Below are 23,967 nucleotides of genomic sequence, written 5' to 3'. Positions count from 1 at the left end.
TCTTAATTATGCATACATTATTTTGTGTAATTATCTATACTGAATTTAAAAACCCCACAAAAATCAAAGAATACAAAGCATCATAACTAATTCTGCTTCAATTTTCTGGGTACCACCTATAAGAAACATAACAATTTAAAATGAATCAATTAAATCAAATCCCAGATTAGGAGGCAAACCCAAACACTGAACAGGGGACACATATACACCCATAACCATGCATTTGAATCAATCTTTTTCCCCCCATAATTTTCCCACAGGCAGAAACAGACAAAGATGAGCACCGAGCCCCAGCAGGTAGTTCGTGCTATATGGTGAGACGTCTGGTATCCATTCTGGACTGGCTTGTTTCACATGAACAAGAGGTCCGGACAGGGTGGAGAAATGAGAATTTTCCCAGGAGGGGAACCTTCCCCAGAGCCTTACCAAGATGATTTATGGAGATGAGGAGGCTCCTGATTAGCCACCATCTATAGCACTAAGTGGATAAAAGCATGGATTTGGAGGCAGGTGGACCTGGGCTCCAGGCCCAGATATACTGCTTCCTAACTCTACAGACTTGGGGTTCTACTTAAACTACCCATACTTCATTTCTCACATGCAGAACAGAGATGCCAAAAGTCCCTACTTCTTGGGGTCACGACACTGACTGTATTGGATGAGGTAATTATTTCTCATCATCATCATCATCATCATCATCATCATCATTAATAATTCCTCTTTAGGTTAATGACCCATCCCCAGCATTATCATTCCATGGGGTGAATCGAAAGGACAACCCAGCATCAAGGGATAAACATCCCTTCGCTTGCCTCTGGCAGAAGGATGACTTGCAGGGCGTCACTGCCATTCCCTACTATCACCTCAGTGGACTCTTCCATAAGCCCTGGCTGGTTTACGATGGGGGCTGCTGCTTGGTGCTCTGCTGCTCGAACAAGCCTGGAAGAACTGCATAGTTCGATGTGAACCTCTGGGAAGAAAAACCACACCGGTGGCCCAGGCAAAGGTAGATACAAACCCCGTGCTGCACTGCCTGTTAAGACTAGTTACAAGCGTTCCCAGGCCTGAGAAAAGGCAGCTGAGAATTTAAAACTCTCTGGATTAAGTGAAAACTAGGACAGACTAATGAGAACCTGACTGCATGTTCGCAAATGAAATTTCAAATCAGGAGGTGGATGATATAGCACAGGCCAAGCGCAGAGCAGTGGATCTGGAGTTAGAAGCAAATATTCCTAATGCAATGCACGCTCAACCTCTAATGAAACTGGCTCAGCTACCTCTCTGCACAGTGCTCTGGCTTCTTCATTCCTGGGATGGATATGATTTGGGCCTCTGCAGGGATTTGAGGGGTGGGAGCGGAGAAGGAAGTGATATATGCAGAAGCACTTGGGCTCTTGGGAGGAAAAGCGCCATTAAAATCCAAGGTATTATCACCATTACCGATGTGATCGTTGTACTTTGGTAGACTTACCCAAGTGGCCTTGGGGCAGGATCTGGTGGTGCTGAGGGACTTTAACTACCCAGTTATCTGCTGGAAAAGCAATATAGCAGGCCACAGATCATCAAACAAGTTCTTGTAAGGGGTTGGGGGAAATCTCTTAGTATAAAAGATATAGGAAGTAAACAGTGTGGCTGCCCTTCACTGGGTCCTTAGAGTGAGGAATTAGTCGCAGATTTAAAAGTAGAGAGTCTGTGGTTAAGACAAGCACAAACCAACAGGGAAACAGTCAAGAGAGTGGACATTCAATTCAACAATTTCAACTCTACAAATACTCAGCAAGCACCTACCCTATGCAAAGCACCATGCTAGGCATTGCAAGGAAGAAGGAAAAAAAAAAGAAGTCTAAGAAGCGAAATAATTTCAAGATAATTAGGTGTGTGAGAGATTTAAAAAAAATAAACAAATACGTAAGAAAGGAATCCTGGTGACGAGGAAAGAAAAAATGGCAAGACCCATATCTACTTGTTCCTTCTCGTTTGAAGAGAATTATATTAAAAATATAAAAGTGTAAATCGAAACGTAAAGAGAATCATTACAAGGCTGAGGGAAAGAAGAGTCTGAGCAGTTGAGAAAAGGTTAAAGGTTAGTTTAAAAACTTCACTGGCTTGTTTAAAATCAGGGCACTGTAAGCTTTAAATTATCTTTTTTTTTCTAAAAACAGAACTATGAGAGAATTGAGATGTTAATGAGAACATCCTGACCCTAGGGGAGAGTAAACACAGTAGGAGCAAATGCAGGTAGTACCCCAAATTCTCAGCCACAACGGTTCCCCACCCAGACAAGGCCAGCTTCCATGGAGGCAGGAGCCCACCTATCGATAGATAGCCTTAGACACCGGCTAAGCTTTAAGTGAAAGGCTACACTCCAGGAGGGCAGGAGAGGTCCCATTCACTGACTTTTGAAAATACAATTTCAACAGGGAAGAGACATTTAGGGAAATGCCTTGTAACTCAAAACCCAGGCAGCAAGTCTTTTTTTTAATAACATGCTTTATGATTTAAACTCCTCCCACAAAAGACCAGCCCCTCGTAAGTAAGATTTCAAGGTAGGCATCTACCCACTTCTTCTGGGACTCAATTCCCACATGGGAGCAAACAAACAGCCATCCTGGATTCCTGATGCTCCTCCGAGCTGGGCTGGCATGGCTGGCATTTACAGAGGGCTGCTAATGCTCAGCTCTGGGATGTCCCCTCCCACCTGCAAACACATCCCAATATTCTGCCTAACTGGGAGGTTGCTAAGTATGGGCAGGCGAGCTGAAGAAGGGAGAGGGATTAAGAAGGGTTTTCTCTGCCTTGCCCTTGCCCTCTGCCCACACAGCTCACCTGTCCCCTGAATTCTCTTCGGTGACGTCAAACTACAGACGGAACCAGGGGGAGGCAAAGGAGGGGGCACATCTCTCTACTTACTGATGGGGAGGACTATGATGGGGATGTTCTTGGGCCGCTTGCTCTCCTTGTCTATGAATTCCCCGGTGACCGTCTTCTCTCTCTCTGTGACTCGACAGTTGTATTTGCCGCTGTCTTCCTGGCGGAGGTGGTAGATTTTCAGCACAAAGACACTGTCACTGTCTTTGGCCACTTTAAGCTGGCCCCTGGCTTCCCGATGGGCGAATTCACTGTTGAGGACGGGCACCGCATTGGGCCCCATGCTGGCAATGAGCGAGCTGTTGAAGGCCCAAGAGACGGCAAAGTAGCGGTCAGGAATGTTCTGAGCCTCCAGGATGCATCTGAATTCCACCGGCTCCCCCACCGTGTACAGTCGCTTCTCCGTTTCCAGCCGAACAGTGAACTCCTTGTCTAAGAGAACATATGACAAAACGGATGCATTCTGGGTGAACCTGGGCCCCGGTTACCCCAACTCATCAGCAAACTCCCACCACCCAGGCCTTCTGTGTTGTGCTAACTCCGGGAAGGCACCTCCCTGCTTGTCTTGGGGGAAAAATCCAACCCGTGATCTGAGGACCAGAGATACTCCTGAAGGTCACAGAGCAAACTCAGAGGTAGCTTGGCCCACACAGTCTAAGGGGCTTGTCATCCCGGTTGAGACCAGTGGGGCTCTATTTGCAGCCTACGATGCCCTGGATTAGACCCTCAGAGGTCAGTGAGGAATATCTCATATGACATCACTTACCCAGGTCTATCTAGCCTTGACCTGTACTCCCAGAAGTCCATTTAAGCAACCTAACTACAAACATTTTCTGCAGATGTTGTAGGACCCAGCCCACTAAGATGTGAGAGACCAAGTTATATTGTGGCCTAAGTGCTGACCCCACTCCTAGTAAATACTCAAAAACATACATATGATTGAAATACATTGTGCACACTGGAATTAAGACACAGGGAAGACAATCTTTGAGAAAATTCTGCAGGCAATAGGAAAACAAATGTCCCTCTGCTGGTCACCACCTGTCAGAACAAATCTGGGGAAGGATGGAGAGGGAAAATATAACTTCTACTGAAAGCCCAGGACCTCAATGAACCCAGGCACTTTTTGGAGAGCTGGCCGTCTAACCAAGAATGAGAGGATGGCCAGAGAAGGGCTCATTCCCACTAACAGTGTCCCACCTGGTGAGACAGTTACCACCTCCATGACACAGGTATCCCTGGCACAAGTGGGGGCTAAGAAGAAGGATGAAGGTTTGGAGAAAACAGAACCACAGGGCCTTGGGGAGGAGGGCTGAAGCTGGGTCCCTTCTCCTCTCAGATCTAGCTGTGCCCCTCTAAGGAGGGGACATCACATTCCAGGTATGCTGGACTTCTTGGATACTGGCTAGCTCTGACCTTGCCTGCCTTCCTTACACTGGCCTTTCTAAGCCTCCACCACTATCTTTAAGACCTTTGCCCCATTTTTGTTCCCTGATCCTATGTACCCTCTGAGCAGATAAAAGTTCTCTTTCCCTGAGAAATCACAGGAATCATGAGTACACTGCTCCAACATCCCCCTCTTCCCCAACCCAAGCTTGGCTTTGTATCTCCTGTTCTTTGGGCTCTCCACCTTCTCTCCTCCCACATGGGCTAGCATCTTGCTCCAGGTACTCATCTTCTTTGGCAAATTAGCTCCTCCCTTTGTTGCCCCAAATTCCCAAGAAAGCAAACTACACTCAAGGACGTCCAAGGGCTCACCTCCAATGACACGGCTGCTGCCTCAGCTTTCCCTCCCCCAAAGACCAGGCCTACAAGGCATGGCCTAAAAGAAGCAGGTTTTGTTCAGACACCCCCTGCCCAGGTGAACATACCTGTGGGGATCTGTGCCCAAACTATCTGCTGGAGAGTGGCTCTGTGGCAAGCCCAATTACTCAATATCAATGATAAGAAAGGAAAAGCATCCTGTTCACATAAATGGCACTGAAGACATGCCAACAGGTTCCCGAGACCTCAGAACTGTCCATTTTCTCAGAGTTAGACTGGCTATAGCTGTGGCTTTTGACTTGTGGCAGCCAGAAGCTCTACTGCTCTCCTGGGACAATCCCCATGGCTTGGTAAAGCCTTCACATTCCCATGTTGAAGACACAAGATTGACAGCGTACCACCTCCTCCCTGTGCAGCAATTTGTCCTTGGTGATACCCCTTCAATTAAACCTCTAGAAATTGGTTTATGCTTCTTCCCATGTACTCCCCCACTCTTCAACTCATTGAAGTCTGGCTTCTGGTCCTTCTTCCACACTTCATTGACTTAACAAATGTCACCAGTGATCCCCCTAACATACCGCCCTCCACCACCACCAGTCACACCAAAGGCTTTTCTCAAGCAGGATTCCATCTGGACCCACTCTCCTCTTTTAGGTTCCATGACACCTCCCTTCCCACTTTTCCTCTTGTTTGACTGCCCCCTCAGTTTCTCACTGAGATCTGCTCCTCTGACCTCTTACTGCTGCTTTTCTCTTGTGCCTTTTCCAATTACTACCCCATGGGCTTTCCCTGGGCCCTCACCTCTCCCAGGTGGGGCATGGACAGTGCTTTGCCTACTGAACATCTCTGAAGGATTCTGCATGCAGGATGGACTCCTTAACTAAAATTTACAAAAACAGAAGAAAAGACAACCAGGGTTGCCACCAATGGGGAAGCAGAAGCTTTTAAGCAGGACTCTGCATGCTCTCAATACCTGTCTTTCCCCCTCCCTCCTTCCCCTGATTCAAGGATCACCTAGAGTGCCAGCCTCAGGGTTCCCAGTAGGTGGATTCTCATTCCATGATGACTGCCTGCTTTCCAGGCACTGCTGCCGACCCAGCAGTGGCCTTTTCTTTTTTTTCTTTTTTTTTTTTTTTTTTAAGATTTTATTTACTTATTCTTGAGAGACACATACAGAGAGGCAGAGACATAGGCAGAGGGAGAAGCAGGCTCCCAGTGGGGAGCCCAATGTGTAATTCAATCCCAGCACCCCAGGATCATGCCTTGAGCCAAAGACAGATACTGAACCAGAGAGCCACCCAGGTGCCTCCCACCCTGGCCTTAGAGCTGTCTCCTACCTGGTCTCTCCACAGCAGGATCAACCTGTTTAATCAACTTCCAGCTGGCATCCGTGGTCTCTCCCTTCTAGCACCCAGATCTCATTGTGTCACTCCTTGCTTTAAATCTCTACTTCCCCCCCTTCAAGTGTCTGCAGCAGTGATTTTCAAACATTCTTTGGAAGGGGCAGAGGAAAGGGCACTTTCTTCATACAGAATCTTTTGCTGCCCAGTACAGAAAACATTTGGTTGAGGCAAGCAGGAGAACACTGTGGCCCTCACACATCTCCCTCCAGCACCCCCTGGTGTGCACATGTGCACATGAACATGCCCACATCCCATGTGTAGCCTGGCAGGCACCTCTGAGGGGCTCCTAGGATCCCAAGAAGAACAGCTTGCAAACACTGGGCCCACAGAGTCAAAGCCAAGCTCTGCACTGGAGCATATGGGGCCCTCAGACCACGTTTCCTCCCTCCTCTTGTCACTCATTTCTGGGACTCAACCTCTGCCGGCACTGGACTCCTCTCTGCTTGCCAAACATGTCACACAATGTTGTGCCTTTATGCTTGTCCCTCTGATGTCTCATCAAGCGTCAGAATCAGCCCACCATACCAAATTTGCTGGTTTTTCCTGGACTTGCCTTAACTCTCCCATCCAGGGAAAATTTCATGTTGTGGCCTCTGAGTCACTGTGTCCCAGGGCATCATACACACAGTAGCATCACAGACCTCAGCACTCAGCCACCAGCCTTCCCCAAGTGCAGGCCCTAAGAGCTCTTCATCTTTGAATCCCCAATGCCTATCACCATTCCTTCACTGAAGCAGGAACTTACTAGACATTTACCGAAATGAGCTGAGAGAGGGCAAAGATGAGGCTGCAACCATTGAAACTGAAGAACACAGGGGCACAGAGTAAAGTCATCAGCCTTTTTTTTTTTTTTAATCTAGTTTTTCCTTTGCTGGCTTAGTCCAAATACATTTGCTGGGCAAATTCAAAAAGTCCTAATCCCAAATTGGTAAGATTAAAATAAAGAAGATTAACTGATGCAACCTAATTTAAAAGCATTAAGATTCAAAAATTTGGTCCAGACTTTGGAAGCTGATCTTAAAGCCATCCAGGAAGGGAAAGGATAAATATGAGACAAAGTGCCTTCCACAGATATATTAGCACTGAAAGACCCAGAAGTTACTAGCTGTGCGGGGCCTACCAGAGCACATATAGTGCTCTCTTTCCTGGAGCCAACCCTTCTCATAAAAGCCCATCAGATGTCCAGAGAATCTCTTCTGCCCCTATTACCTATAGAGTTGTGCTTGACAACATAGGCAGCAGAAGAATCACCTGGGAAGTGTATTGGAAATCCAGCTTCCCAGGTCCCCACCACCACCACCTGCCAAACAGGAGCCTGGCTCGGGAATGTGTCCTGTTGGGTAAGGTGGAAGCACTGCTCTAGAAGGACCCAAGAACAAGTGGAGGAAGCCCAAGATCGCTGACTGTATGTAGCAAATGGGACAGTGAGGTCAGGGTCAGGTCCTGAAGAGGAGACCCCAGCTCATCTCCCACAAACCATACCCCTCAACAGAGGAACGACACAGGAGGGTTCTCGGGCCACTTTCTGCTCCTCGATGATGGCACGACAACCACCCTGCAACCAAAGCCAGGGGACTCAAGGCCCACAGAGAGCCTGCCCAGCGGAGGCAGCCAGCAACACTGGTCAGCTCTGATCTGGAGCATGACTGGATTTGGGGGTGTGGGGCAGTTGGGAGATTGATACAAGGAGTCAGGGAAGATCTCAGCTCACAGTGCTACCACCTTTTTGCCCCAGCTACAAACATATCACTCAGCCTCATCAGGGAACCAACCCCTTTCCAGGTCTTTTACCTGAGAAAGCCTTTATGGGAGAATCTGATACCCAGGCCAGGCTGGCCTCGACAACCCACCCTGTGACTTCTCCCTGGGCCCTGCCATAAAGTAGTCAGCCCTTGGTATCTGCCCCACCACCACCGACTTACCTTGCAGAACTTCTGAGGGATAATGAAGCAATATAGGATAAGGCAATTTAGAGGTTACAAAACACCACTGAAGATGTATTATTAATATAAAAATAATAATAGTTCAAGCCAAAATTTCTCTAGATCACAATTTCATACCTCTGTTGGAAGGCTTAGAATCTCAAATGTCTTCTACAAATTAAACAGGACTGGTCCCTGAAACAGGCAACACCAAAAACTGGGTAGCCACTGGGTGCCCAGTCATCAGATCTAGATGGTTCATGTAAAATCTCCCAATTTTGAAAATGGATTTGTACTTCCAGAAAGTATAAAATTCCACGGAGAGGGCAAAGAAACCATGTCTGTAAGCTGGATTCAGTCTGGGCTGCTCCCTCCAAGACTCACTAGGTCAGAACTTTTTTTTTTTTTTTTAAGAGTTTATTTATTTATGAGAGAGAGAGAGCCCAAGCTGGGCAGAAGGAGAAGCAGGTTCCCTGCTGAGCAGGGACCCCTCCCCCACCATGCGGGGCTCGATCCCAGGGCCCCGGGATCATGACCTGAGCCGAAGACAGACACCTAACCCACTAAGCCACCCAGGCGCCCAGAAGGACAGATCTTACGTAGCTACGTAGACCCTCTTAGTACTTTCAGAGGTCACCGGAGGAGTCTGCACAGTCTCCCAGAGTCTGACAACCCTCACCACCCGGCGCAGAATGGGGACAAGAGGGACTGACCAGTGGGCTGGACGTTGACCACGGTTCCCTCGGAGCGCTTTCGGGTCATGGCATACCACGAGCCGTCCGGGTCCTGGATCCACTCGGCAGCCTCACAGTAGAACTCGCCCTGGTCAGAGGGCTGCAGGTGGAAGACGGTGAGGCGGAAGGTGGCGCTCCCCAGCTTGTCCAGCCGGACCTCCCCCAGACTCTGCCTCTGGGCATATTCACTGCTGGAGTGAAGCACGAAATCTCGGCTCAGGGAAATGACCTCCACGGGCTTCTCGCCCCCTCTCTGCCGGAGCCAGGCCACAGACAGGTGGCTGTGCTGGAATGTCTCCGTGGCCACCTCACAAGTGAGCTCCAGAGGATCCTGTTCCACTTTGTGCAGAGTCTGGGGCATGGCCGTGGTCTGCAGGGTGTCAGGGATCACTGCAACACAGAAATGTGCCGAGTGCACGGTCACAAAGCCATAGAATTGCACCCTCGCAGGGTGCTAGCCACCCAAGCCCACTCAGCAGTCACTGTGAGGCCTCCGGTGGCACAGAAACAGGAGTGTTCTGCTTGAATTTGCAATTTTTTGACACTTACACTTAACCTGTTCGGTGTTTTAGTAACACTTGGATAACAGGTAGAACTGCATTTTGTGTCTCATAGTAAATAAGCTCCCTGACAATACTGTGTAAAAAGAATTCTCTTTTAGGCCAAATAAGATTTTTGTTGTTCATTTTGGTTCTGTCCTGAGATACTGTCACTTGGCTTCTGACTCATCTTCAAAAGGAAATAGTTCCTAGAACTTGCAGTTTTACATTTCTTTACACCTTGCTCATTTCCTCTGCTCTCACTGCACCCCCTACCTGCTCCCCCCCAAACTTCAGCAATGCAATGCAACCTAGGAAGTCTAGGTTTTTTTTAAAAAAAAAAAATCTTTGGTAGAGGAAAGCAACGAACAGCATCTTCAATCATCTGGTAAGTTGAAATTTCCTGTAACTCGTGTGTCAGAGCGGTCTGCGTGGGAGGAAGCCCCAGCTGAGGCAAGTGAGGTCACTGCCCTGTGGCCCCTTAGTCAGAACCATCGTCCTCTGAAGACTAAACAGCCCCCTGCCCTCGGTCTGATGGGGACACTCCAACCACAACCAGTGTGTGTTTTCTCACTGCACTCATGTCTAGTGAGGGTCTCCCAGGCCTCCTGACGGGATGCAGACAGAGAGAAGGGAAAAGCAAGTTTGGCATGGGGTGGAGAGGGAGGGGGTCTCAGTGTGGATGGCACCCGGCTGCGATGTCCACCCACGGGGAGGGTCAACAGTATCAAGGCTGTTCTGTTTTTCTGCCCAACTCTCAACCTCTAGTTTTTATGATCTCAATTATGCCTGGAAATTCTGCTTTGGACATCACATCAGCAAGCATGGTGGCCCACGGCTGTCCACAGTGAAATCTGTCCCCTCCCCTCCTGCCAGTCCCTTCCATCATTCATGGAGTACCAGGGCTGAGCGAGACAGCTGGTGCACAAACTCCTCATTCGTGCAGCCAAAAGACCTAGGGACAGGCCCCAAGTGTGAACAAGGACCCACAGGTACATTTGCTTCCTGATTCACAAGCACCCCACGGCTCTCAGAGCCCCTCCACTGCCCAGCGGTTTCACCTCTCTGCTAGCTGATGTCATGTGCTCCTCTTTGTCATTTCTTCAGACAGATCATCAACCACAGGCATCCTTACCTTATATTTTCACATCCCCTTTTGCCAGCTACAGGTCAGTTAACCTTCTCTGAATTTTTAACACCTGCACCAGATTCTTCCTATGTTTTGGCCTCAGCCTTCTGATTATTTACAAACGAACCCACAATCTTTGTTCACTCACACTACCTGTTAACCACTAAAATATCCGGGGAGATTTGTTTTTTTTTTTTTTTAAGTCAAAGTTGCACTACAAACGAGTAGCTCGTGATATGGGCTCAATATTTATTTCCTCCCCTCCTCACAATCCATATGGTAAATCCTAATCACCTCACCCCCACCCCACAATGGTGTTTGGAGGTGGGGCCTCTGGGAGGTGATGAAGTTAGGGAGGTGGTGCCCCCATCAATGGGAGTAGTGCCCTCAGAAAAGGGGCTCAGTGAGCTCTTTCACTCCCTTTCTGCTACAGGAGGACACAATGAGAAATTATGAGTTGGCAACCCAGGAGAGGACCTTCACCAGAACCAACTCTGCTGGCACACTGATCTCTTCCAGCCTCCAGAACCGTGAGAAATAAATGCTTGTGGTTTCAGCCACCCAGAGTGGCTGTGGGGCAGCAGCCCAAGAGGACTGACTCGGGTGGGATACTGACCATGGGAAAGAAACATCATCACCTCCTTACCCACTAGGTTCATCTTGGCACTGTAACTCCCAAAGTACCGCTCATCCGTGTTGGGCGTGTGGCACTCATACTCCCCAGCATCCCGGGCCTGGAGATCGGTGATGTGCAACAAGGCTGAGTTCCCCTGGACTCTCTCCACGTAGATCTTGCCTCCACGGACACGCTGGGTGTAGATGGCATAAGGGAAGGATGAGTCCACGGTGCTGACGATTTGGACCTCACGCTCCGGGGCGGACGGCAGGTAAATGGACCACTGGAAATTCTGCTCAGAAGGCCCCTGGTAGCCGCTCACATTGCACCAGATGGTGATGTGGGAGCCCTCCGTGCGGTACAGGGGTCCTTCCTGGACGGCGACATGCCGCTGTGCCCGCACTACACCTGTGGGAGATAATACAGACATGCTCGCTTACTTCTCAGACCAAAACGCAGAGTACGCAGCAAACTTCAAAGGGTTTATTATTTGTGTGACATGACCATATAAATAGCTTGCTGCCTTTTCGGGGGCGTTCTGTGATTTATAAATATTAATTAAGACACTCTGTGGTAGAGCTCATGGTCCTTAATTTGCATATATGGAAATCTGACTATGCAAAAAGTCAAGGTGCTGTTGCTTATTCAACAGCTGACCCTTGGGAATTTCATCTAGTCCCTCTGTCATTTGTGTAGCAGTTTTATATCTATTTATTGGGGCTGGGTTTTTTTTAAAGATTTTATTTATTTATTCATGAGAGGCACAGAGAGAGAGAGGCAGAGACACAGGCAGAGGGAGAAGCAGGCTCCATGCAGGGAGCCTGATGTGGGACTCGATCTGAGGTCTCCAGGATCGTGCCCTAGGCTGCAGGCGGTGCTAAACCGCTCGGCCACCAGGGCTGCCCTATTGAGGCTGTTTATAAAGTTTTTAATAAAATGAGCAGGAAAAGTTGAACTCTTGGCACACGTTCAGATGTAAAAAAAGCAACCATCTTGCAATCTGGGCCTGTGGGTCAGAGGGAGTCCTAGGGCTCTTTCTCTGGTGCTGCACCCTTGTTTTCAAATAGCTGCTCCCAGGACAGGAGGTGGAGGGGCATTCCTTATCTCCTCTCCCCTCTGTGAATAGGGACAGAGCTGAGCCCGTGCAGGTGGCTGCAGCTTTAAGTCGAGTGTACATGAATGTGAAAGTATGTGAAGGGCTGAAGCACAGCCCTGCTGCCCAGGATGCCTGCACGCTGGCAGTGGGTTGGGTTGAGGGGAGCTGACAGTGTAGACCTGACCCTGGGATGGTGGCTCTGATTCCCCACTATTCCCCCTGCCTTCTGGCTGGGATATGCCTCTACATACCTTCTCCATGTTCTTAACACGGTCTCCCCCATACACTCAGGGGCTGGGAAATATGGTGAGTTCCATTTCTAATTCCATGCCCAGCCTAACGCTGCTATTGCCTGAGCCGCTGAGCAGGTGGGGGGAGGGTACACCCCCGTGACCTGCCTTCCCCTCAGCAGCAGGTGGGCACGGCAGTTAAGGCAAAAGGAGCGGGTGAGTTCTAGCCACAGCTCTGCCGGCAGCTGGAACTGGCTGTGTCACCTTGGACAGGTTGCTTCTCCTTCCTGGACTTTGATCTCTTCATCTGTAAAATGATTTCCAACAAGGCTTGGGAGTAGACTCGCACATGTGCCAGTGCTGGCTTTGTTAATGTACTAGCTGTGACCTTGGATGAGTTACCTAACATCTCCAAGCCTCAGTTTCCTCATCTGTAAGATGGGGATAATAATGTGTGCCTCACAGAGGTATCAAATAACATCTGCAAAGCCCCTGACACAATTACTCTTCAGTATAGAGCTGCTGGCTAAAAACCTCTCCTGGCTGGAATATTCTGCAGCTCTTGCATCCACAGCGCTTGGCCAGGGACATTCCGATGGCCTCTTGACAATGACAGCATCTCTCTGGGCTACCCACCTCCACCCACAGCTGCAGCCCACTTCCACCCCATGAAAGCTTCCCCTCTCCCTCTCCAAAAAGGAATCACAGCTGCCCCCACTGTAAACCTATCTGACAGCCATCCAGCTGATGAACAGCTGGGACAGCTCAAGTACTAGTAGGATGCGGCTCTGCCCAGTCCAGGGGTGCAGCTGGGGAGGGGGCAGTGTTTGTGCCTCTAAGCGAGCTGGCCTTATCTACAAGATGACAGACTTTACAAGGAAAGACGTGTGGCTTATCAGCTATAATTCACGGAGAACCTTCCCCTCCCGATCCAAATCTTACCTAGAACCCCAACCTGGCCACAGGAATAAAAACTGGGAACTGAAAAACTGAAGGGTGTGAATTTAATTGATCCACCCTGGTTGACAGCATTCATTACCACAGAGAGTCACTGAGAAGACAGCTCATTAGTTATTTTCAGTATGTTAGAATTTGGTGTATAACATTTTGACTATGTGTACGCTTTCTATGACAACTTAAAATATCTATATGGTGACATCTGAATCAAATGTTTGCACTACTCGAGGAACACAGAACCCTGAAAACAATTTAACTACATTCACAACATTTAGGTCTCGTTGTATTTTGTTGTTCGGTGACGCAAAAGCCACCACTGCTCGTAGTCTGCCGCAGAGAAGGTTAGAGGCAGGTCAGGATTGAGCCGGCTTCTTCAAGGAGCCACACTGAATTCACCCGGGGGGGGGGCTTTACAAAGTAGCAGGGCCTCTGCCCACCTGATCTAACTGGCCTGGGGTGTGGCCTGGGCATTAGCATTTTGAAAAATTCAAATGCAAGGCAGAGTCAAGGACTGCTGCTTTCAGGGGTCTCTACATACTGGCAACCAGGTGTCCAATTAAAAACCATCTCCTAACTTGAAGCTCTCAGCTTTAAGCTCCTTCTTTCTGCAAAGGCTCTGCAAGAATTTGGGTCAAGAAAACTTCATTCTTCTCTAGTGAATGGGCGTAGCACATCCTGGCAACGCAGGGCTTAGCCAGTGGGCATTCTCCTAACAGACCTAACCAAAGTGTTTGATTGTGGGATCACACACACCACTCCCTGAAAAGTAAACAGTGTTAAGTGGCCTCAATGAGCCAGGGCATCAGGGTCAACACAATTTGTCCAAGCCAGAAGCAGGTCATAAACAGCCCTGCCAAACAAATAAGTAAGTAAACACTGGATTGTACTTGAACCACACACATTCAGCTGCATCTGTTCGTTCAGTATCTCCTTTACTTCCTTCCTGCCCCCACAAAGGGCCTTTGACCCCTGAAAATAATGCTGTTCTTAGAGAATGGACCCTAACATAGAAGTAAAAATTACCTTTTTCTTCACATTTTAATTTCTTCTGTATACCTCACCTCCACATTTCCTATTCCTGGCACTGCCCCTCATTTTTCCAAGACAGTGTTTTGTCTTCAAAGGGACCCAGGCCCTCTACCTGCCAAGGCATCCCCTGGCCTCACAGCCCCTTCCATCTTCCCTCTCAGCCTATGACAGAAGACTCCTTCCAAGCAAAGATCACTTTTTCATTATTATTATTATTACTCTTTTTCACTTTAGACATTCCTATACTTTTTGAATTACTTTGCAACAAGCAAATATCGCTTCCACAGTTTAAAAAGAAAAGAATAAATATACACAGTTTCATATATAACTGTATAAAAAGGATTTTCTGCCTTTTGTAAAAGGATTTTCTGTCTTTTGTGAGTGGAGGACAGAAATAAGAACAAAGAGAAAGGGCCATAAATACAAAGTAGTAATGCATATGGTAGATACTAATCTGCCTACACCAGTAATCACTATACTAGTAATCACTCTGAATGTCAATCAGTGGTCTCAACACACCAATTCAAAGACAGAGATTGTTGGAGTGGATCAAAACACATGACCCAACTATATCATATCTACAAGAAATCCACTCAAAATATACAGACACATATAAGTTAAAAGCAAATGGACAGAGAAAAATATACCATGTAAACACTAATCAAAAGAAAGCAGGCATAGTTATAATAATCTCAGACAGAGCAGATTTCAAAGTAAAAAAAGTTACTACTGATGATGAAGGACGTGACATAATTCTCCACGAAGACATAACAATTCTTAATGTGTATGCACATAACAACAGAGCATCATACTGGATGAGGCAAAAACCGATAGAACCGTAGGGAGAAAGAGATGAATCCAGTATTAGAGCTGATGACTACAATACCCCTCTATCAGAAACGGACTGGTCCATCAAGCAGAAAATCAGTAAAGACATAGCTGAACTCAACACCACCATCAATCAACTGAATATAATGGACATCTATTGACCACTTCATCCAACAGCGGCAGAGTACACATTCTTCTCAAGCCCACATGGAACATTCACCAAAAGAGACCACATTCTGGACCGTAACACACACCTTAGCAAATTTACAAGACTAGAAATAACAGTGTCTGCTTGCAGACTACACTGGAATTAAACCAAAAATCAGTAACAGAAAAATAACTGGAAAATCCCCAAACACGTGGATATTAAACAACACTCTTCTAAAAAACACCTGGGTCACAAAAGAAACCTCAAGAGATATTTAAAAATATTTTGTATTAAATGAAAATAAAAGTACAATTTACCAAAATGTGTCGCATGCAGGCAAAACAGTGCTTAGAGGGAAATTTGTATCATTGAATACATGTATTAGAAAAGAAGAAAGATATCAAATCAGTAATCTAAGTTTCCACCTTAAGAAAATAGATTAGAAAAAGGAAATTAAGTCCAAAATAAGCAGAAAAAAAAATCACAAGAATCAGAACAGAAATCAATGAAATTGAAAACAGAAAATCACTGGAGAAAATCAACAAAATCAAAAGTGATTCTTTGAATAGATCAATAAAATCAATAAGCTCTTAGCCAGGATGACTAAGAAAACAGAGAAAGGGCACAAATTACTAATATCAAAAATGAAAGAGAAGATATCACTACAGAGCCCATGAAAATTAAAAGGATAATAAAGGAATCCTATGAACAACTCTGTGCCTACAAATTTGATAACCCAGATGAAATGGATCAATTCCTTGAAAGATACATCTGTGAAAACTCACACAAGAAAGGTGGTTTAAAAAGAAAGAAAGAAAGAAAGAAAGAAAGAAAGAAAGAAAGAAAGAAAGAAAGAAAGAAAGAAAGGAAGGAAGGAAGGAAGGAAGGAAGGAAGGAAGAAAGAAAGAGAGAAGGAAGGAAGGAAGGAAGGAAAAAGAAAGAAAGAAAGAAAGAAAGAAAGAAAGAAAGAAAGAAAGAAAGAAAGAAAGAAAGAAGAAAGAAAGAAAGAAAGAAAGAAAGAAAGAAAGAAAGAAAGAAAGAAAGATGGTTTTAACAGACCTATAAAGGAAATTGATTCAATAATTAAAAACCTTCCAAAGCAGAGAGCACCAGGCCCAGATGAGTAAATTCTAATGAACATTTAAGGAAAAAAGTATACCAACTCTCTACAATCTCTTTCAGAAAACAGAAGCAGATGTAACACCTAATAACTCATTTTATGAGGGCAGCACTACTCTAATACTCAAACTAGACCAAGGTATTATAAGAAAATTACAGACAAGTATCTTTGATGAACATAGATGCAAAAATCCTCAACAAAGTATTAGCAAATCAAACCCAACAATTTATAGAATTATACATCAAGACCATGTATGATTTATCACAGGTATGCAAGGCTGGTTAAATATTTGAAAATCAATTAATGTAATCTATGGCATCACTAGGCTAAAAAAGAAAAACCACATGATCCTATCAATAGAGGTAGGAAAACCATTTGACAAAATCCAACAACTCTCATTCATTAGGAAGTCACAGTAAACTAGGAACAGAGGGAAATTTTTTCCAACCTATAAAGAATATCTACAAAAAACCTATAGCTAACATTAGACCTAATGGTGAGAAACTCAAAGCTTTCCCACTAAGATCAGATACAATACAAGGATCTTCCCTCTTACTACTTATTTTCAATATCATACTTGGAAGTCCTTGCTAATGCAACAAGTCAAGAAAAGGAAATAAAGGTATACTTTTATTGGAGGGCAAGTAAGCATATGAAAGATTGGGAAGATATTGGAGGGCAAGTAAGCATATGAAAGATTGGGAAGAAAGACAAAACTCTCTTTGTTCACAGATGACATGACTGTCTATATAAAAAAAAAACCTACAGGAATTGACTACCAAACAAATCCTGAAAGAAATAAGCAATTATAGCAAACTTGTTGCAAGATACAAAGTTAACATACAAAAGTCAATTGCCTTCCTATATAACAACAATGAACAAAGGGAATTTAAAACTGTGAAAAGACAATACCATTTACATTAGTACTCCCCAAAACAAAATAGGTAGAAATCTAACAAGATATACAGAAGATATATACGAAGAAAGCTACAAAACTCTGATGAACAAAATCAAAAAATAATTAAATAAATGGAGAAAAATCTGATGTTCTTGGATAAAAGGACTCAATATTGTCAAGATACCAGTTCTTCCCAATTTTATCTATAGACTGAATGCAATTCCAATCAAAATCACAGGAAGTTATTTGTATATATCAACACATTCTAAAGTTTATACAGAGAGGCAGAGACCCAGAACAGCCAACACCATCTTGAAAGAGAACAAAGTTGAAGGGCTGAAGCTACTCAACTTTAGTACTTACTATAAAGTAATGAAAACAGCATGATAATGGAGAAAGAATGGACAAATAGGTCAATGGAACAAAACAGAGACTCCAGAAATAGACTCCTGTAAATATAGTTAACTAATCTTTGACAAAGGGGCAAAGGCAATCCAGTGGAGCAAAGATAGTCTCTTCAATAAATGGTGCTGACGTACCTGTACAATCACATGCAAAAAATCAAATAAACAAAATGACCGAATCGAAATGCAGATTTATTCCCTTCACAAAAACTAATTCAAAATGAATCACAGATCTAAATTAACATACAAAACTATAAAACTCCTACAATATAACATAAGAGGAAGCCCAAGTGAACTTGGGTATAGTGATTCCCTTTCGGATACAACACTAAAGGCATGATCCATCGAAAGAAATAATCGATATGCTAAGCTTCATTAAAATTAATCTTCTGCTCTGTGAAAGATAAGATCAAGAGAATTAGAAGACATGCTACTGACTGGGAGAAAATATTTGCAAAAGACACGTCTGATAAAGACTGTTAACCCAAAAAATATACAACGAATGTTTAAAACTCAAAAATAAGAAAAAAATCTGACTAAAAAATGAGCCAAAGATCTTAGGAGACACCCCACTAAAGAAGACATTGGAGGGCAAGTAAGCATATGAAAGGCTGCTCCACATCATGTCACAAGGAAAATAGAAATGAAAACAACAAAAAAAGACACCACTACAAGCCTGTAAGAGTGGCCAAAATCTGGAATCCTGACAACACCAAAAGCTGACAACGATGTAGAGCAAGAAGAACTCTCCATTCATTGCTAGTGGGAATGCAAAACAGGTATTACCCAAAGGTGTTGAAAACTTCTGATTATACAAAAACCAGCACACGAATGTTTATATCAGCTTTATTCACAATTGTCAAAAGTTAGAAGCAATCAAGATGGTCTTCAGTAGAGAGAAACAAACTGTGGTACATCCAGAACACAGAATAATATTCAGCACTAAAAATAAATTAGCTTTTTAACCCTGAAAAGACATGAAGTAACTTTAAACACATAGTATTAAGTGAAAGAAGCCAATCAAGAAAGGCAACTAACAAAATGGAAGCATATTATATGCTTCCAACTATGTGACATTCTAGAAAAGGCCAAGTTAAGGAGACAAAAGAAATTTCAGTGGTTGCTGGGGATGGGGAGATAAATAGGCAGAGCACAGAGGATTTTTAGGGCAGTAAAGATACTCTATATGATAATGTAATGATGAACACATTTTACTACACACTTATGGAAACCCATAGGGTATAGCACAGGAAGTGTGAACCCTCGGGTAAACTATGGACTTCAGGCGATTATGATGTGTCAATGCAGGTTCATCCTGGGTTAATAAATGTACCAGTCTGATGAGTGATGTGGATAATGCATGAGGTTATTTATGTGTGGAGGCAGGGGCGTATGGGAAATTTCTGTATCTTCCTCTGGATTTTGTTGTAAACCTAAAAAAGTTTAGAGAGAAAATACTGGGTAATAGGAAGGCAAGTGATTTTTATTTTCTTCTTTGTAGTTTACTCCTCCCCACCCTCATCCTCTGCAAAGATTATGTACTAGTTCTATAAATAGGAAAGGAATTTAACCAAAAATAAAAGTGACATATGATTGCCATATAAAATTTTTTCCATATTGACTAGAATGGTAGGATTAAAAAAAATATGAATTTGGTCTTTGTCCCTGGTTTCTGGCCCAGAGCTTCTAAAACCCTTGTAATTTCCTGAGTGACAGGAATGTCTTTTGTCATTCATAAAGAGTCCCTTATATCCCTAAGGAGTTATGCTGATTTATGGTGGGCTTTTAGATGGTCTTAAGAGAGGAGCTGGCCATGCTGAGAAGATTGAAACTGTCAACCCCACCTCACTCTAGGGAGGAGATAGGGGGCAAGAGATTGAGTTCAATGGCCAATGATTTAATCAACCATGGCTATGTAATAAAGCCCCCATATAAAAACCCTAAAGGAGAGGGTTAGGAAAACCTCTAGGTCAATTTGCAGGGAGGGTGGCACGCCTGGAGAGGACACAGAGGTTACCCTCCACACCTTGCCCTATGCACTGACTGGAAAAGCAGAAATGCTAGAGTATGACTTCCAAGGCAAGGCTATAAAAAGACAAGGGTTTCTGCCTTCTTCTCTGGGACCACATATAACCGTGTCAGGAAGATATCAAAGCAGCCCCCTCTGGTCAGGTCTACCCGAGGCCTCCAGCCAACAACCAGGCCCAGCCAAGATGACTGTACGCTGTCGGGAGCCACAGAGTCAGAGCCACCAGAGCTGAGATGCTCCTAGATTCCTGATGGACGGAAACCGTTGTGTTGTTTTTCTGTATCATTTTAAGAATTTTATTGACAAGTGCGGTAATTACTGCTTTCACCGAGTACACACAGCTTCTCCAATCAAAATCCTTTTTTAAGACTACGTTTTTTAAGAACATTTTTAGGTTTACAATAAAACTGAGAAGAACTGTTGCTTTAAGCCTCAAGTTTTGGGATAATTTGTTTTGTACCAATATATGGCCAATATCAACAGCTGTGAGTCCTAAGATTTAATGAAATATTGTGTTCCATACCCATGTATGTGTCTTCTGGAAAAAGGGTCCATAAATCTCAAAAGATTCTGAAAGCAATTTAAGGCCCAGAAAAGAGTTAAGAATATTGCTTTAGAATATTACATGATCATTAGGACAGTCTATGTCCTTTTAGATTTACTTGTGAAAGTCTCCAGTCACATAAACACATGGTATCTATCACTTAACTAGTTTTTCAAGATACTACATATCCCAGGATGCTCTTTTTTCCTTTGTATTAAGTCCCAGATGAACCTGGCTAGGGGCAGTATGATTCAGGAGTTAGTGAGCAGGAGGGGTCACTGTGCCTGTGGAAACTAGCTTCTCATGCATTTTTTTTGGAATATGCCTAGGCTCAGGTAACCCACATCTCTAGGCAAAGGATCCAACTGCTATGCTTGTGATGCATGACTGAGCATGTCAAAGCATCAAAGGACCTAGCTCACTGTTCCACGTCTGTTCTTCTAGTTGTGGTCTCTACAATTATCAAAGCTCACTCAGCACCCAGCTGGTACAAATTCTACACACAACTCCATCACACTGGCATATTTCTTTATCTATAAAATGGGAATAATGCAATGCACCATATCTCAATCTCACAGGTAACCCCAGAGGTCACATAATATTGCAAAAGCCACTAAATGAGTATTTCAGGATTCCAGTTAATTTCTGGCCAACATGAGATAATCTAAAAACAGGAAAAGGCTCTGTAAGTACCAGAGCATAAAAGGAACATCAATGTTTAACTTTTGGCTAAAAATGAAAAATGGCATAGGTAGTAAAATACTGTTCAAAAAAATACTATACCAGGGCTCAGTGATTGAAAATCTGCCTTTGGTTCAGGGCGTGATCCCAGGGTCCTGGGATCGAGTTCCACATCAGGGTCCTCGTAAGGAGCCTACTTCTTGGTCTCCCTATGTCTCTGCCTCTCTGTGTCTCTCATAAATAAATAAACAAAATCTTAAAAATAAATAATAAAAAAGTTAAAAAGTTAAAAAAAACATTAAGCCACCAACGGCCGGAGGAGTTGTAGCAGTAAGTGATATATTAGTTCTCACTGTGCAACTCATTTCTCCCACGTACCATGACAAGGTATATTTTCTAAACACAGCTTAACAACACCTCCTGTCTCATGTGCTCTTCTTACTGTGACCATGCCATTGGAGGTGGAGTTTAATTCCCCTCCCTTTGAGCCTGGGTGGGCCTATGACCCTGTGAACGTCAGGATTCAGTCCTAAACAAGTGACACAGCGATCTGCTCTGCTACCCGGTGTCCTGTGCTGCGGTGGAAGAATTTCCAGTGTCCTAAGGCTGCCATGCTATGAGGAAGCCCAAGGCACAGGGAAGGGTCCTGAGGAGGGTCCAGAGCCTGAGAGAGCCCAACAGAGTTCGCTATCCACAGCCACCACCACCGCCAGCCATGTACGTGAATGAGCCTTCATATGATTGCTCAGCTACAAGTAGCCGCCCAGCCTTGGAATCTTCCCAGCAGAGACCCCAGACCACTGGGGGAACAGACGGAAGCCACCCCTGCTAGGCCCACCTGAATTCCTGACCCACTGATTCTGTGAACGTGATACAACGGTTGTTTTAAGCAACTGAGTTCTGGAGTAATCGGTTGCATGGCCAGGAGAACTGAAACACACACTATACTTCCAACCAACATTTTTTGAGTACCTATTATATGAAGGGGGCCAGGCCAGAAACTAAGCGAGAGATTCGTAAGACATATTTTTATGCAAAGCTGAAAATCCCAAAGGAAATATACCTCAGTGATCATTATTATACGACACAATGTGATGGCAGGGAGGTGCAAAGTGCTAGGTTAATAAGGCCCGTCAGAAGGAGAAAGTAGGTCCCAACAGGCTTCATAGAATTAGGGGTGTTTGAACTGGGTCTTGAAGCAGGGGGGAATACATGCCACACAAAAAAACTGTAGTATGTTCTAGGACCCACAAGAAGTCTGCCAAGGGCTCCTGTCGCATGCCTGAAAGGCACCTGAGTGCCGGGCAGGAGAAGACCCTGGAAGGCACACCAACAAAGTCAGACCTGTCCTCCGGGACAGGGCAAGTTGAGAAAGAAGCTAGCAAAGGACAAGTGAGGACACAGATCAGATTTGTGTCTCTGAGTCCTTGTCCTGGTGGCAAGTGGAGGACAGAGCAGAGGGCAAGACTGGAAGCAGGGAGACTGAATTAATAGTCGAATGAGACAAGAGGAGGGCCTGGCCTGGTTTTTAAGTTCAAGGACAAAAATATCACTCATTCCTTCTTCTTCTTCTTCTTTTTTTTTTTTTTAATTCCCCAGTGGTACCTAAAATAGAGCTCGTCTAAAGCTGATGATTAGTTAATGTTAAATTATTGATGCGCCTGCTCAGGAGGTATAACTTACCAGCTGCAGAATCGGCAAAGAAGATGGCAAACTCCATGATTCACTTCACCCCAAACTGACTGATCTCCGTGACATGTACCCTGCTGAGTCATGGCAAGGCTGCCTCGTTGTCTACGCTGTCTGCTGTCTACGTTAGGACTTGGAGGGAGCGAGCCCCTGGGCTGGGTCCCTGCTTCCCGGCTGCGGCCTCATTTACGCATTCCCAAATGCTGAAGCTGCCACCTTCGAAAGCTGCTGAACTTCCATTTCAAAAATCCTTTAAGCATTCCGATATTTACTTCAATTAGAATATTTAAAACAAATTTTAATGAAAATATTACAAGCCTTCAAACTCTTCCCGACACCAGCATCATCCTCCTTCCCCCTCAATTCCCCAGAGACGAGCACTGCTATGCTTCAGAGATATGCCACTCTAGACTCTTCTTAAAAATCCATGTACATCGCTTCTCAGCCTTTTGGCTAAGATCAAGTGTAAAAATCCGTGTACATACAGATACACACACACACATATATATACACACACATATGTATGTGTATGTGTATATATATGTATATATATATATATATATATATATATAATCCTTGAAAATACACAGTATCACTCCCCACTTTTTTTTAAAGATTTCATTTATTTATTTCAGAGAAAGAGAGAGAGAACACAAGCAGGGGGAGGGGCAGAGGGAGAAGGAGAACCAAACTCCCCACTGAGCACAGAGCCCAAGGCAGGGCTTGATCCCAGGACCCTGAGATCATGACCTGAGCCAAAGGCAGCTGCTTAACCAACTGAGCCACCCAGGTGCTACGTTTTTACATAAACACTTTGGTTCCATACACACATGCTCCTTGGCTTTGCTCCTCAATACTTTTGAGATTAAATATAATTCTAGTTCCTGCCTTTGACACAGCTATATAGTATCCTCTCCTGGGATGACAGCACATTTTATTTGTTCCCCTATGGATGGAGACTTAGGTGATTTCTAATTATTTTGCTATGACCAACATGTCCTCCTCTTTGCACATGCCTCCCACTGTAACAAGCACTCCAGGGGGTCGTAAGGGGTAACTTGCTTTGAGCTTAAGCACCCCTTGCTTGGTGACCTAAGTCCCTTGGTCTGGAGCAGAACTAACCTGCTTTCCTTAAGATATGCAGACCGTTGGCCTTGAGGACCAGACTCTCCCAGGAGATAAGGTCTGACTACATGAAAACAGCCGTCCTAGACACCAGCAAGTCCGTTCAGGGTCACGTCCACCTCAGACGGATCAACTGCCAGGGCACCTGCTTCTCCTGCATGAGCACTCCCCTCCCCTTCCCCTTTGAACCTTCCAGTCTCACCTAGATGGGGAA

At 44.9% G+C, this 23,967-nt stretch overlaps 1 protein-coding gene and 1 pseudogene across 5 annotated transcripts in view; one reads left to right on the top strand and one right to left on the bottom strand.

The window, feature by feature from the left end:
• IGSF3 (immunoglobulin superfamily member 3) overlaps window positions 1-23,967 on the bottom strand; it is a 91,434-nt gene that overhangs the window by 29,062 nt on the left and 38,405 nt on the right. For 2 of the 5 annotated variants that reach the window (XM_077842710.1, XM_077842711.1), the window contains exons 3-6: window positions 11,006-11,383; window positions 8,671-9,081; window positions 2,911-3,300; window positions 1,472-1,531 (exon numbers count right to left, since the gene is read on the bottom strand). In XM_077842710.1, the coding sequence (XP_077698836.1) occupies window positions 1,472-1,531; window positions 2,911-3,300; window positions 8,671-9,081; window positions 11,006-11,383 (1,239 nt within the window). Of the gene's footprint in view, window positions 1-1,471; window positions 1,532-2,910; window positions 3,301-8,670; window positions 9,082-11,005; window positions 11,406-23,967 lie in introns of those variants that run through there. The other 3 variants (XM_077842712.1, XM_077842713.1, XM_077842714.1) reach the window with 3 other exon arrangements.
• Window positions 23,062-23,206, top strand: LOC144281447 (U2 spliceosomal RNA; annotated as a pseudogene).

Source organism: Canis aureus, chromosome 12 (assembly GCF_053574225.1).
Source record: "Canis aureus isolate CA01 chromosome 12, VMU_Caureus_v.1.0, whole genome shotgun sequence".
Classification (NCBI taxonomy): Eukaryota; Metazoa; Chordata; class Mammalia; order Carnivora; family Canidae; genus Canis; species Canis aureus.
The sequence above is the reverse complement of the archived record's forward strand: the minus strand, read 5'-3'. Positions and strand labels throughout refer to the sequence as shown.